The sequence below is a fragment of the Marmota marmota genome, unplaced genomic scaffold (genome assembly GCF_001458135.2).
Source record: "Marmota marmota marmota unplaced genomic scaffold, marMar, whole genome shotgun sequence".
In the NCBI taxonomy this organism is placed as follows: domain Eukaryota; kingdom Metazoa; phylum Chordata; class Mammalia; order Rodentia; family Sciuridae; genus Marmota; species Marmota marmota.
In genome coordinates this window covers 21,880,578-21,895,642 of record NW_026000142.1, presented here as the reverse complement: position 1 = coordinate 21,895,642, position 15,065 = coordinate 21,880,578, and the positions used below count along the sequence as shown (strand labels likewise).

Sequence of the window (15,065 nt, the reverse complement as noted above, 5' to 3'; positions counted from 1 at the left end):
GGGGGGGGGGGGGGGGGCGGCTAAGAAATGGGTGTCCCCAGCTGGCTCCAGAGGGTGACAGGGAGGAGGGGGCAGAGTGTTCTGGGATTGGGAAGGTGGTGAAAGCCAAGCAGGAAGGTTGCTCTTTCCTCCCCAGAACTGAGGAACAAATGTTTCAGCCCCAGGGACTAGAAAGATGGTACCAGATAGAAAGTGGGAGGGATACATGGAGAAGTTTGGGAAAGAGGAGATCTGGGACATGTTGATCTGCTGATACTGCTGGGACATCAGGTAGCCTCCACAGCAGCCCGGGGAACCCAAAATCTAAGCTTAGAATGGCTGTGGGTGTAACCACAGGAGCTGCACAGGAGTGAGTGGAGGGAGGGAGCTGAGGGATTCGGTGGGCAGGGAGAAAGGTCAACTGTGGGCCCTCTAGAATTTTCCAAAGTAGGCTTGAACATTCTGGAGCTGTCATATTATAAGAGATGGAAGATGAACTTCTGAAATGTTGAAATATAGCGCCCTGTTTACTTCTGGGGACAGTTAAAGCAGGACCTGTGCTCTTCTGGTTTGAGAATTCTGGAGAAAAGAGGGAGCGGTTCCCAGGAGGGCAGGGAGTGGATAGGCCAGGGTGGGTGATGGGCCTGCTCTCAGATATGGTCCTCCTTTCTGCCTCTCCCTCACCACCCACTCCTCTATCATACCCAGCTTTCTCACTAGCTAGCTTTCCTGCAGACTACCTTCCTTCTCCTTCCATTAAGGCCCTGTGACTCCCATTATCTCTACCACCTTGCCCTCCATGGTGCACTGGAGAAGAAAACAGAGCCCCAGGGACAGCACCAGAGGATGAAATATGAGCACAGTCAACAGGCTAGTGGCCAGCAGGAGGGGCTCATGACCACACCATCAGCCCACCAGTTTCCCCTTTCTGACTTTCCCAGGGTCCTGGGTTGCCTACTCCTCTTTGGGTGCCTCCCTTTCCCATCCCCCCAGAGCAGTTCTACAGGGCTCCAGCCACCCTCCACCCCACTCTCTGCAAATAAGAGGTTGGTGACCTCCAGATGGTGTGCTCCCTTATCTTCCCTCCATCGCAGGGGCTGAGGCAGACCCTATAGGAGCCTCCATGTCAAGGTGGGGAGGGGTGGCAGAGTTGGGCTGCTTCTCTGGATCCAGGCAGAAGGGTCATCTGAGCCAAGGTCAGGTCTTCCCACCACCTTCTGATGACAGCAGCAGGGGAAAAGGGAGCACTGGGTCAGAGACATTTGCTGGTGGAGGCTGCCAGCCTTGAGTTCTCCAGACTCTTCTGCCTATCTCTCCTGTTTAAAGTTCCAGAGATTAACCAGGGCCCAGCATAATCTTCTCCAGCATCAGAGTTTTTGCACCCTTCTCTCAGATAGTCTTTTGCATGCTAGTAAATTCAGATAATGCTTGGCCAAAAAATATATGAAAAAGTGTTCTACATAGCTGATCACCAGGGAAACCAAATGAAAACCATAAGGAGCTACCATCCCATCCCAGTGAGAATGGTTATTGCCAAAAAGACAAACAAACAAACCAAAAAACCCACCTAATTCTGGGGAGAATGCAGAGAAAAGAAAATGGTGGAAAGGTAAATTAGTACAGCTATTATATAACACAGCATGAAGGCTCCTCAAAAAACTAGAAATAGGTCTGGGGTTGTAGCTCAGTGGTAGAGCACTTGCCTGGCTTGTGTGAGGCACAGGGTTTGATTCTCAGCACTGCATATATATAAATAAAGATCCATTGACAACTAAAAATTTTTTTAAAAAACTAGAAATAGAATCACCTTATGCCCTAGCCATCCTGTTACTGAGTGTATATCCAAAGGGAATGAAAGCAGTGTGTAAAGGAGACATCTGCACTCCCATGTTTATTGCAGTACTATTTACAACAGCCAATACATGGATTCAATCTATGTGGCTATTGATGGATGAATAGATAAAGAAAATGTGGTGAAGAGGAAGTGCTGGGAGTGATATTGGTCAAATCATATTGTTATGTTTTGTGCATGAACAAATATGTAACAGAAAATCCCATCATATATAAAAATATAATGTACCATAAAAATGTGAAAAAAGATGTGGTATATATACGTAGTGGAATGTTATTTAGTAAAAAAAAAAGAATGGAATTCTGTGAATAGTGTCAACATGGAAGCTATTGGAGGACATTATATTAAGTTAATCTCAAAGAAGTAGAGAATGGAATAATGGTTTCCAGACCCTGGGAAAGGTGTGGTGAGGGGGATAAAGGATGGTCTATGGGTCCAGAGATACAAATGGATAGGAGGAATGACTTCTAATGTTCTATGTTCATATGCTCAATAGGATAACTATAACCATAATTAGTTAAATACTTTAAAGTAGCTAATAATCAATATTGAACATACTGAATGTTGTCCACACAAAGAATTGATAGAGAGGGGTCTGAGGTGACAGATGTGTCAGTTACCCTGACCTGATCATTGTACATTATGTATGAGTTGAAATGTCACTGTACTCATAAATACATACAATTACTTTGTTACAAATGTGTTATAAATAATTAGAAATACTAACTACTAATTCAGCATTTGCTGTGAATTATGAGGAAAAACCTTTGGCTCCTCTAAGCCCTCTCCCTGTATAAAATTTCCTTGTGGGTCCTTCTTTTATTCTTCCCTCCCACCCTTCCTTCCATCCTTTCTTCACAACTCCAATTTGGAAGGGACTTGAGGATGGGGAAAGGACAAAGAAGGACAGAGAGATTGCTATTTGGGTCCTTCAAGTTGTCCAGAGTCCAGTGGAACAGACAGACAGAGGCTTGGATGACTCATGGTAACAACCTGGTGGAGGTTATGAGGCAAGGAGCATAGAGTATGAGGCAGAGAGGGGAAGAGGTGACTCCTGGTGGGAGGAGTGAGGAGAACTTTGCAAAGAAGGCAACGCGTGAACAGAGTTGCCTGAAGGACAGGAGTTCTCAGAGGAAAGAGGAGAGGTTGTTACGGTTTAGATATGAGATGTCCCCGAGAAGCTCATGTGTGAGACAAAGCAAGAAAGCTTATATGTGAAAGGATTGGGTTTTGAGAGCCTTAACCTGGTCAGTGCATTAATCCTCTGGTAGGGATTAACAGGTGGTAACTGTAGGAAGGTAAGGTGCGGCTGGAGGAGGTGGGTCATTGAGGACATGCCTTTGGGATGTATATTTTGTCCAAGGTGAGGGGAGTCTCCCTTTCTCTGTTTTCTGGTGCCACATCCTGAGCTGCTTTCCTCTGCTATGCCCTTCGCCAGGTCCAGAGCAATGAAACCAGCTGTCTATGGATTGAAACCTTTGAAACTGTGAGCCCCCAAATAAACTTTTCCTCCTCTAATTATTTATGTCAGGTCTCTTGGTCACAGCAGAAAAAAAAAAAAACTGACTAAAACAGGGGCATAGCAGACCACATTGAGGACTTCAGGAAAATCATGGTGGGTTTGGAAGAACTGCTAGAAGGGTGGAATGTGTGACTTTTGGGACTTGATTCCACATGTAGTGGGGTGCTGCTGGGGATCTGAATTACCTGAGAAAACACACATGTGCACACGTGCACGCACACGATCCGATCCCTGGTGCCATGTTTGCATTTACACTACAGTCCCAGTGGCTACAACTGCCTGACCAATGGGAGGCAAGAGACTAAGAAGCTCTTCTCTCCCCGCTTTCCTCATCCTTCTCCTCTTAACCCATGATCAGGCTGAGCAGTTTCTCTCCCAGAAATTTAGAGGGCTTCAGAGAGCTCAGTTTGTCTCTGTTGAGGGCTCAGAAGTCCTAGGGGAGTCACATTTGGACCAGGTACATGGAGGAGCTGAGAAAGAGCAGAGTCTACACCTCTACTGAGAGGTGAATTAGAGTCACTGTATGGATTCCTTCTGATTTTTCTTTTTGGTTCCTGACATTTTTGGTTCTGGATCCTTATGAGGCTTGGTGGCCCTCTCTGCCCTTAGGCTCCAGTGTAAGACACTCTTTTCCACTTATGCTTGGGGGTGATACTATGGTATGGACATAGTTTGTCCTTTAAGGTTCATATGTCGGGAGCTTGGTCCTCAAAGTAATAGTACTGGGAGGTGGTGTAGAACCCCTAAGAGATGGGGTCTGTTGGGAAGTCCTTAGGTCAATTAAGTGCACATCCTTGGAAGAAATTGTGGGAACCCAGTCTTTCTCTGACATCTCTGTTTTGAGATGTGATCTCTTCTTTTTGCACATGCTTCTGCCATTGCCATCTACCATGATGTGACACAGCCAAGAGGGCCCTCAGTGGTGCTGAGCCTATGCCAGTGCCATGCCCTAGAGTTTCCAAAACTGAGATAAATAAATCTCTTTTCTTCACAAAGTTACCTAGTCTCAGGTATTTTGTTGTAGTAATAAAAGTGGGCTAACACATTTGAGTAGCTTTCAACTTTTCTGAATATATTTTTCACTTAGGAGACATATAAATATATATGAAATAAGTGTCAAAAAATAAAATTTTCCCTTACTCTGGGTGACAAACTCTTGAGCATTTCAGTTTATTTTTCAAATATTGGCCACAATATGCAATTTGAAAAATCACTGAGCTAGCAAGAGCAATTTTCTCTACTTGCAGCCAAAGGCTTCATTTGAGGAATCATGCTAACATACTTAACCAGTAGCTAGGGTATGGATGAGGGGGTTATATTATTCCCGTACATCAGGAGCTACCCTTAGATCTGATCCCATCAGAGATAGAAAATGGGATTCAACTTCTGTGTCAACTCTGATCAATTTTTGGTGGCTCCCTGGAGCACTGTAAGAGGGGAATCTGAAGCTCCTGCCAGAGTCATAGAAAGAGGGTGCCATGATCAATTAGTGACGCCAGCATCCACCAAGGGCCCGGCATGGAGCAGGTGTTTGTTAAATATTTGTTGAATGAATAAATGAAATGTTTCCGCTCCCTGATCTTGGTTGGGTAACCATGAAAGCTCACCTGCTCCCATATTAGAATTCACTTTTGCCCAGCAGAAACACCTTCTAAATAAAGACAGATGCTTCAGTGTCCAGGTCTCCCTTTCTCAGACACCTTGGTCTGCTTCCTGCACCTCCTACATGTTTTGCAGATCCATATAGGTCCTGATGTCTTTCAGCTTCCTCAGCTCTATTCCACCTGGACTGTGGTACCTCAGCGCTCCCAGCCACAGACGTGTGCACCACCTGGCTCCCGCCCCTGCACTCTGGGCGTTCTGCCCTTGCCAGAGACCTCTGTTCTGCCCTCCTGTCTTCTCTGTAGCTTCCCTGCGGAGCTCTGTGGTACACCAAAGCACAAACACAATGTGTGCACAGATGGGGACTAAATCTTCTGTGGTGTGGGTGAAATGTCAGCATGGGCACTGATTATAGATTCATTTCCAGAGAGCTAACAAACTGAGCAGGAGAGAGGGGAACATCAATTTGCTGAGGAGCAAGGCGCATCTGTTGTCACACGAGCAAAGGATTCTGTGGATCTGGACACTGGGTGAGCCGTTTTAAAGCAGAAATTACCTCTCTTTCTGTTTCTCTGAGACAACCATATGAACCGAGAAGAATTTTAAGGCTCTCTGACGACTGGAGCTGGGGCAGCTAGTATCTTCTCCCTGTAGGGAGGGGGTCTGCTGACCGATTGGCTGCCAGAGATTTTCCTTTAAATCACACAGATGTTGCTCAGGGATATACACCCCATAGGGACTTCATCTCCCTGGAGCCTCTTCTCCCTTCCTGGCTCCCATGCTCCCCTGGGGCATCCAAGCTAGGGCTGGACAAAGACCTGGGCTCTTTGTGGAGTGTTCTTAGGTGGCACCTCTGTGCCTCACATGTCACACCACCCAGACATGCAAGGCATCTGCCTGGGGCTGATGGCAGGAATTCATTGCAACCTCCCTGGCTCTGTCCTTGGCACTTGGAGCTATTTCCTAGAACAGAGGGGGAGGAAAATATTTTCCCCAGATACCAAGAAGAGTTATTTTGGGTATAAAATGTACAAAATATGAGAAGGATGCTCCTTTGGCCAACATGGAAATGTTCCCCTCAGCCTAATGTCTTTAGTTGTTTGAAAAAGAAAGCTGAAAAGCATCTTTTTTTTCCCCTTGCCTTTTCTTGCTGCCTACATGAGATAAATGATCAATATTGCTTTTTTGTTTCTAACGGTGTTCCAATGGGAACAACAACGTTATTAGAAACCTCCCTCATTGAAGTTTGGTTCCACAGACCTTGCTGGTGGGAATTGGGTTGGGAATACTATCCGAATCCCAGCTGACTGCTGCCACCTCAGAACTCAACAAAACAAACACAACTGGAGCTGCCAGATGGCAATCCTACCCTGCAAAGGGTACTCAGAGAGCTCACTCTCCAGGAATGGTACAGCCAAGTCCCTGCCTCTGCCCCCTGCCCTGAAGACCATCTTCCCAACAACAATGAATCATCTTGTCCTCTCCAAAGCAGCTATTCACACATGACAAACAGGCCACTGGTCTCATTGGATCTAACTGTATTTAAAGAGTCACTTTTCCAACGCACCACCATCTCTAAGCCACAGAAACCGGAGTGCAAAGGCAACCACACCCATGGTGAAGTCTAAATCAAGCCTAAAGGGGAGGAAGGCTGTGGGTGGAACTGATGGGCCTCCCCTGGAGCCTGCCTGTCAATCGTGTGTATTTACCTTTTCTGGCTAGCAATGTTTAGCAGTGAAAAATTTGCAGGTGACAGGCCTTTTCCATGACCTGCTGATCCGTCCCCCAGGTACCCCTCATCAAATTTACTGTGAAGAAAGGAATCTGCATGGCTTTGAAAACAGATGCATTGAGACCTGACACAATTTCTCTGAAAATTTGCCTTGTTTCGGATAGTTTTTCTATCCCCCTTTATTCTGCTTAGTTCTAGTCCTAAACCAGGCCTCATGCAACCCCTCCCATTCAGAAGTCAGGACGCTCCCTGGAAAATAAGGCGCTCTCTCTCTCTCTCTCTCTCTCTCTCTCTCTCTCTCTCTCTCTCTCCCCCCCCACCCCCAAACCCATGCTGTGCATGCTAGGCAACACTGGACCACTGAACTACACCGCCAGCCCTGAGGCCCAAATTCTTACCTGCAGAGTTCAGAAATTGAAAGCTCCTCTTTACCCGCAACTTTTGTTACTTTCAGATACTGATAGGGCGCCCTGATCTTAGAGGATCTGCTCATGGTTTCTTGGCTCTGCTAACTATGCAAGGACAGATTCCTGCCTTGTGGGCACCGGTACAACTCACCACCGAATCCAGCCCTCCCCAGCTCCCAGCCACCTTTATTCTGGCTAAAACTCGGTGTAGAGCTATGTAGTCCAGAACCAAGCCATCCGTCCTGCCTCCTGCCTGCCTCAGTTTCCCGGGTGTCCAGAGTGGTGCTGGGGTCTGCCATGAAAGACCAGCGGAGGAGAAAGGAGTACGTCGGGGGCCTTACCTCGCAGCTGCTGGCGCCGGGGATTCCTGCGGGGCTCCATGCCTGCCCGCCTCTCTTATAGCTGCCCCAGCACAACTTGCGCAACTGCCCCGCAGGCCCTGGCGCACCCCGAGTGCCAGTTCCCGCCCCGCCCCACGGGGCAGCTAAGGCCCGGCGGCTGCGAGCTCCCGGCCTCGGTGCGCGCTTTATCGGACCTCGAGGGCGACCCTCGGCTGCGCCTGACACCACTGGCACCCTCGGATGTGTCCTGAAAGTTTGGGGGCAGTTGTCAGGAATGAGAAATCCTCGAAGTCCCGCCAGAAGCTCCTGTGGCGCAAGGATCAGTCTTTTGGGACTTTTTCTAGCAGCTAGAACGCTCCCGGGAGGGGTGGCTCTCTAGAGCAGGCTGGGGGCTGGGGCTGCGTCCCCGCTAGTCTTGCAGACCGCAAGGACCCCCGCAGCCATCGGCGGGGTGAGCTGGACTTCCGCGGGCCGCTGCTCCCCTGGCTCTCAGCCCCGACGACACTTCACTCCCGGGGTTAGAGGGAGCGGCCCGTGGTGTAGCCAGCGTCCCTACTCGGAATCTGGGGAGGGAGTGCTGACCTCGCCCACTCCTGCTGTGGCGCGCGAGAACCCGGTTCCTTGGCGCAGGTCGGGTTGGATTCAGTTGGCACCCCGGGAGACTCGCATCCCGTAGGCATGAGGAGTCTGCTTCCAAGACTACACGTAGTTCCTTGCTCTGAGTAGCTCAGAAACTGAGGTCTTGGGGATGCTCTGAATGCACCAAGAGCCTCCATCCTCAGAGAAGTATTCCTGCTTACCAAGAAGGGTGCTCCAAACGTGGCCATGTTTTCCTCACAGCAGCCTGTGAGTAGACTGGTGTCGTCCTAGGGCTTCAGGGTGAGGAACCAGGTCCAGAGAGGTTAGTGACGTCCTTTAAAACTCTCATCTGGTAAGGAGTAGAGATGAGCCAGGGACTCAGGTGCAAACAAACGGACCAGGCCCATTCTGCTTCCACAGCAGAGAGTGCTGAGAGCAAACCATCCGGTTAAGAACCCCTGATCACGGTAGATGGGAAGATGTGAATGACCACGCGATCACGCGTACAGCACTTGAGCTAGGAATGGTTGGTGGTGGTCTGTGGGGGGAAGAATAGTAGTTCTGACATTAGGAAATTGTTTCAAAGATTGTCAACAAAAATTGTGGAACTTTTTTTTTCTCTTCTGTAAGAGAGAAAAATACCCTGGATTTTGCCTTTTGGTTTTCTGAAACCTAAAATGTTTGCCATTTGAAACCTTCAGAGAAGAAGTTTGTCAGCCCCTAACTAGGGACCACACATGCAACATGGGTGGCTCCTCCAGACTTTTGTTTGCACCAGCCTCTGTGTCGCCTGATTGCTTCTCCATCCCTTTTCCCTGCAAAATCTCCCCTTATGGCTGGGCTTTCTCTCCATCATTGAAGAGGCCTGTCCTGTTTTTTTTTTTTTTTTTTCCCTGCCCACTCCCTTCCCCCTGGCCTGCTGGGTTCCCTTTCCATCTCCTCTGCTTGGTTGTAAGTGGAGGACAGGAATTGATCATCACTTCTGAAGTCCTGGCACCTTTACAATGCCATTCACACACTGAGTGCCCAGAAAATTTTGCTGAACTGAACCTCAGGGCTTCACCCACCACACAGCTAATTTTTGACATATGTTAGTTAGTGTACCACTGTTTGGGAATTCCTCTAAATTCAAGGCCATTGGTAGGGTAGTGATTATGTGCAATTTGCATATGCAATGATGTGCAGGGTACAAGAGAAACAGGGTCCCACAGGTCCTGGAGGCAACAGTCCTATTGCATTTGAGATTCCCTAATAGAAACAAGTTCCCCAAAGATTGTTCCATGAAGTGATGGGGTCTTCCTAGTTCACTGCTGTCCTCCCAGTTCATAGCCCAGTGCTTACTACAAGTATTTCATTTTTCAAACATATTTTTAAATGAAAAGTTCAAACATACAGAAAAGTAAGCTGTAGATAATGAACTACAAAATCTCTCTCACCCAGTTGTATATATGTATTTGCTTTAAAAAAAAATCCACACAAATGATGTCACTCTATTCTATTCCTACTACTGTTTCTGCCCCTTATCTTTAGTTGTTTTTTTTTTTATATTGGAAATTTTCAAATCTCCATAATACATTTATAAGAAAAATGGCATAACAAATCTCCACGTGCCCATCATCCAGCTTCAACCATTATTAATCTTACTTCTTTCCCATAATGTATCTAGAATATAATTTCTTACCAGTATTCATAGACCTGTGCCTACCTTTTTGAAGTCCATATTATTCCATTTTAGGGATGCAACATAATCTATTTAACCATATTGTTACATACACAGTGCTCAAGTAAATATATTTAAATATATTAATTACAACATTATGTGAGTATATCTGTGGGAGAAATTCTGATAAGTAGAATTATCTAGTCAAAAGGTATGCACATTCAAAATAGAAATATATTGCCAAGTTACATTCCTTAGTGATTGCCCCAATTTGCATATGCAATTGTCTGCAAGTAACAGTGGTTTAAGCATTAACAGCATTTGGTTATCTCTTCTCCCCAGGAGTCAGGAGGTGGGTGGGTATATAGCACAGTGGCATCATCAAGAATCTTCCTCCTTCTGATCTTGTTTCCCTTGTGTCCTTGCGTTTGTGGCCTCACAATTGCAAGAGGGATGCTACCCTTGCAGCCTCATGTCCTCACACCAGTAGAAAAGGCAAGGCAGGGGCAGTAAGTTTTCTCTTCTTGAAATTCTTTAAGTCAGGGCAGGAAAGTCAGACTTTTCCTTATTTCTCATTGGCCAGAACTGGGACATATACCCCCATGTAGAGCAGTCTATCGCTGGCGTGATCGTCATGGCTGATTTAGACCAGAATTCTTCTCCTGAGGCTGAGGTAGATCAAGGTAGAGAAAGGGAGGTCCTGGTCTTACAATGCCTGATGTGTAATGGGTGATCCCTTAACACCTGTCAGGAAGTGATGCAGTTATGAACCAGTGACAGTGGAGAGGGGTTCCCCGCATTTGTTAGAGTGAGAGACATGGCTCTTGGGTGTTATGGAGCAAGGGCCAGCTCAGAGCTGAGGCAGCCATCCTCAGTTACTGGTTCTTGTGATCATGCTAGAAAGACTTCAAATATGTTGCTCAGACTAGCCAGCATTATTTTATCAAAAGGGATAGGAAACTAGGTGCAGTGGCACACGCATTTGATCCCAGAGGTCGGAAGGCTGAGACGGGAGGATGGCAAGTTCAAAGCCAGCGTCTGCAAAAGTGAGGCGCTAAGCAACTCAGTGAGACCCTGTCTATAAATAATATACAAAATAGGGCTGGGTATGTGGCTCAATAGTTGAGTGCCCCTGAGATCAATCTCTGTACCCTCCCAAAAAGATAGGAAAAGGGGAAAAGGGGACATTTTCACAGGAGAGAGTGGATAGAGGGATGTCATGCCCCTCCTGCCCTCGTGTTTTATTGGAAGTCCCAAAGAAGTTTTCAGAGAGTCTCTCCCAGATCTACCTCTTGACTTCCAACTGACAGAATTATATCAGACTTTCAAGTCCCCACTGTGCCTGGTCTCTGTTATCTATCATTGAGTAAAAAAAAAACATGTGCTTGTTCTACTCAACTCTGATGTATTATGGCACTTCTGATCAACTTGACTTAAAATATTAAGCAGCAAAACTTTGAAATTCTTTTTGCTGACAACCTTCACAAATTTTACAAAAGTAATCCAGCACTTTGCATTTGAATAATTCTTTTTATTTTTCAAAGCACTTATCATGATCTCATTTGATCTACCCACATCTTATTTTGATATTTCCTATGTGACCCTGAGATTCAGAGTGGTCAAGGGATGGCACCAACAGTTAGGGGTAGAGCTTGGTCAGAGTCTACACTTTTCTCACCCAGCCTGACCTCATTTCACATAATATTTTGCTTATCCAGATACCAACAAAGATTCCTAGCTGCCACCATTCTCAGTGGAAGTGGCTTCTGCCCTTCTGAGCCAATAACAATGGAGAGTTATGGGCATCAGCCATAAGGTGCACCAGGGTCTGAAGGTCACCTCAGAGATCCCCAGGCTTTGTGGAGTGACAGGTGATTACCTATAAAAGTAGAAGAAAGGCAGGTGAAGGTTTTAATTTAGGTAACCCCACGCAGCAACTTATGTAAGAAATATACCATTTGACCCACACCAAGGTGGGGTCTACACTGGCCTACCAACAGGACTAAAAAGTAGCTAGATAATTCAGTCAAATAGTGGGTCTGGATTTTCCAAAATTAAGGTGTGTGTGTGTGTGTGTGTGTATGTATGTATGTGTGTGTGTGTGTTTCTGCAGGATTGGCTCTTTTGGTATCTATGTAGCCTATTAGGGGACAGCTCCTCAAGAGCAAAGACCATATCTCATTCATCTTACTATTACCAGTTTGACACGGTACCTGATGCAAAGCAGGTGCTCCATAGACATCTGTCAGGTGCACGATGGTCTGAGTTCTGTCTGCTAATGACAGATGTTCTCCCTGTTATCAGCTATTAGAGTACTCCGTTTATTCTACATAACACCAAGTAAAACCTATAATTGACCAATCAATTATAATTACTAATTTATCCTGTTTTCTTCTTCTTCTTCTTTTTTTTTTTTTTTTGTTTTTTAAAGATGAGGACTTGTGGGCTGGGATTGTAGCTCAGTGGTAGAGTGCTTGCCTCACATGCGTGAGGCCCTGGATTCGATCCCCAGCACTATGTAAAAATAAACAAATAAAAATAAAGATATTATGTCCATCTACAACTAAAAAAAGAAATTAAAAAAATATAGGGACTTGCTATGTTGCCCAGGCCGATCTCAAACTCCTGGGTTCAAGTGATCCTACCACCTTAGCCTCCAAAGTATCTGGGACTACAGGTGTACACCACAATACCCTGTTATCTTTTTAAAAAAAATGTTTATTTTTAGAATATTTTAAACTTTGAGAAAAGTTATAAAGATAGTATATAGATAAGTTATAAGAAAAGTTATTAAGATAGTATATACAGATAGCATAGAGAGTTCTCATATACCTGCCCGTTTCTCTGATTAGCATCTTCCATTAGTATGGTACATTTGTCACAATTAATGAGCCAATATTGATACATTATTATTAAGTAGAGTCCATACTTTATTTGGGATCCTTCAGTGTTTTCCTAATATCCATTTTTCTGATCCAGGATCTAATTTATTTCCTTTTTTAGCTCATTCATAAGAACGTGAGTTCCCCGAGGGTGAGAACCATGCCCGTCTGGTCCCAGTGCAGGGCCTTCTTGGGCTCTATAAACTACTGAATGAAGCTTTGAGCGAATGTTTGTATTTTTAGCTTTTAGTAGCGCCTGGCACATAGAAAGTCCTCAATAAAAATCTATAAAATAAACACCCAACAAAATACGACAAGAACTTTGTGTTAATGAGCTTCTGATAGGCATGATAAAGGCTGCAGCTTGACAGGCAGCATGGGGCCAGGGAGCCAGGCCAGCCAACTGTCCAGATGGACAGACAGCCCATCAGGAGTCAGCTGGCCTCCCACCACTCCTGGGTCTCCTGTTTCTCAATTTTCTCCAGTTCTGCCTGAGGGCTTTGTTCATTAACAAAGGATCCATTGTATTTAATCAACAATCTAAAAAACTGACTTTCACTTCATTTTGCTTTACTTGAGTGATTCTGGCGCAGGCTATGAGATTCCAATAGGCCTTCTTGGCAGACAAGGATGGACGAGGACTCCAGAGATCCCCCTTTCTGAGGACTCAGTGACGAAAACAAGGCTCCCCAGGCACGAGACTTTGCCCACTCCTCCCTTGGGCTGAGTTAGTTCACTTGGTGCCCAGGGCTCAGGGCTAGCTGAGGAGGCAGGGGCTGGGGGTTGACCTCTGGGCATGTCAGTCAGGTTGGCTGTGCATTAGTTCCACATGTCGATTAACTGCTGGGGTTGGTGGGCATTGGGGAAACGAGAGAGTCAGTGCCTCATCTTTAGGACACAACAGTTCCAGTCCACTCCCTGGTCCTGGCCAGTCTTGCTGTGGGGTATATGTGCATTTGTAAGGGAACAAGAAGGTGAGGGAACCAGGTGGACCCTTGGTCAAGGCTGGTGCTTCAGGCTGGCTGCTCTCCTGGCTGGGCTCTGGGGGAGTTCCCCAAGAGGGATCTGTGCTGGTTATGTAATGTTGTGATGCCTTCTCCCCTTTCCTCTGGTCTTTTTTCTTTTCTTTTTTTTTTTCATTTTAAACAAGAAGTTTATTTAAACAACAAGACGCTTGACTTGAAGGGAAAACTATCTAGGAATCTTTTTTAAGAGTAATTTACCCCTACTTAAAGACAGATTGCCCTACATGTAACAGCTACGTACAAAAAAGTTATAAAATTGTCCTTGGTTTTACAATGATAAATGAAAAACATTAAAATTCTCCAATCGAACAAGGTATGCAAGGATTTTTATGTTGTTCAGGTTTTTTTTTTTGTTGTTGTTGTTTTGTTTTTTGTTAAAACAGTGAGAGCAAAATAACTTACTGGAATATAAAGATAAGAGCTGAATGAGCATGCCACTAATGGAGAAAGGGGATATTTTCACAGAACCAGTATTTTTCCCCATCCCATCTCCATTTGATGTCAATCAAAACATATCATTGGCCATTTAGTTTTAAAAAAAAATGCAATATGCTTGTGCACATACACCAGTTACTTTATGTACAATAAAGGAATGGGGAAGGGGAAAATGAAAGAATAAAGAAAACTATACTGTAGTAGTCAGGATGTGGTGGAACCAAATTGCAGTTTTCTAATTGAGAATGTATTCTTGGTCTGTAAGAACAGAGTTCTGGAGTAAAGTAGCAGGTTCCCTTTTTAGTAGACACCTCCTGTCTGCTGCTGGAACACATCAATTGTATCTTCATCCTCCATTTCCAACTGTGCAGGTGTGTCTGTTTCATTAATTGGCTGCCCGTCAAATCGGAATCTGATCTGCCTCATCGACAAACCCTGTCGTTCACAATATGCTTTCATTAGTTTACTAAGTGGTGTATGCCTCTTAATCTTAAACTGCACCACAGAACCATCCTGCCCCGCCACCTTCAAGTTAATATGATTGTTGTTCTCAGTCTTGACTCCTTCCTTGGGCTTTTCGTCGGCCATGGCGAGCGCCGGAGTCTCCTCAGCTGCCGCTTCACAAAAGAGGTACCAGGTCCGCACCGAACGAGCACACAAGCAGCTCCTGGAGCGGCAGAAGAAGGAGGCGGCAGCGGTGGACGAGGGAGAGGGAGCGCCTGGTCTTTTTTCTTGTCTCCTTCCCCACCCTCCCCCCATCCCTACTATGAGCCTCCTTAAACAAAATAATACAAAATAAACTGAAATTTTTAATAAATGTTTTTATACCCATATGAGGATGTCCAAAACTGGACCTGGGAAGTTTTAGAAGTTGGTCTGCATAGCATCTTTCTCCAGCCAGCAAACAGTCTTAGAGAATCATGAGCTATATCACCAACTAGCCCCAAATCTTGAGGCAGTGATCATTTATTTAGCTCATAATTTTATAGGTCAGCAATATGGCCTTACTCGTATGTCTGGTGGTTGGCTGGCTGTCAGCTGAGATGATG

General features: G+C 45.6%; 2 protein-coding genes across 2 annotated transcripts in view; both read right to left on the bottom strand.

Moving 5' to 3' along the window:
- The window catches only part of LOC107144519 (leptin), a 16,536-nt gene extending 9,020 nt beyond the window's left edge, over positions 1-7,516 (bottom strand). Inside the window, exon 1 of the mRNA XM_015488308.2 lies at positions 7,436-7,516. The gene's annotated coding sequence lies outside the window, so the exon portion shown is untranslated. The remainder of the gene's footprint in view (positions 1-7,435) is intronic.
- Positions 7,517-13,943: 6,427 nt separating this feature from the next.
- LOC107144611 (small ubiquitin-related modifier 2) lies at positions 13,944-14,737 on the bottom strand. Its single transcript, XM_015488437.2, has one exon. The coding sequence runs from the start codon at positions 14,602-14,604 to the stop codon at positions 14,317-14,319; it is 288 nt and encodes a 95-aa protein (XP_015343923.1). The 5' UTR covers positions 14,605-14,737; the 3' UTR covers positions 13,944-14,316.
- Positions 14,738-15,065: the final 328 nt, after the last annotated feature.

Coding starts and splice junctions, on each gene's coding strand:
- LOC107144611 (XM_015488437.2), bottom strand. CDS start 14,604: ATGGCCGACGAAAAGCCCAAGGAAGGAGTCAAGACTGAGAACAACAAT.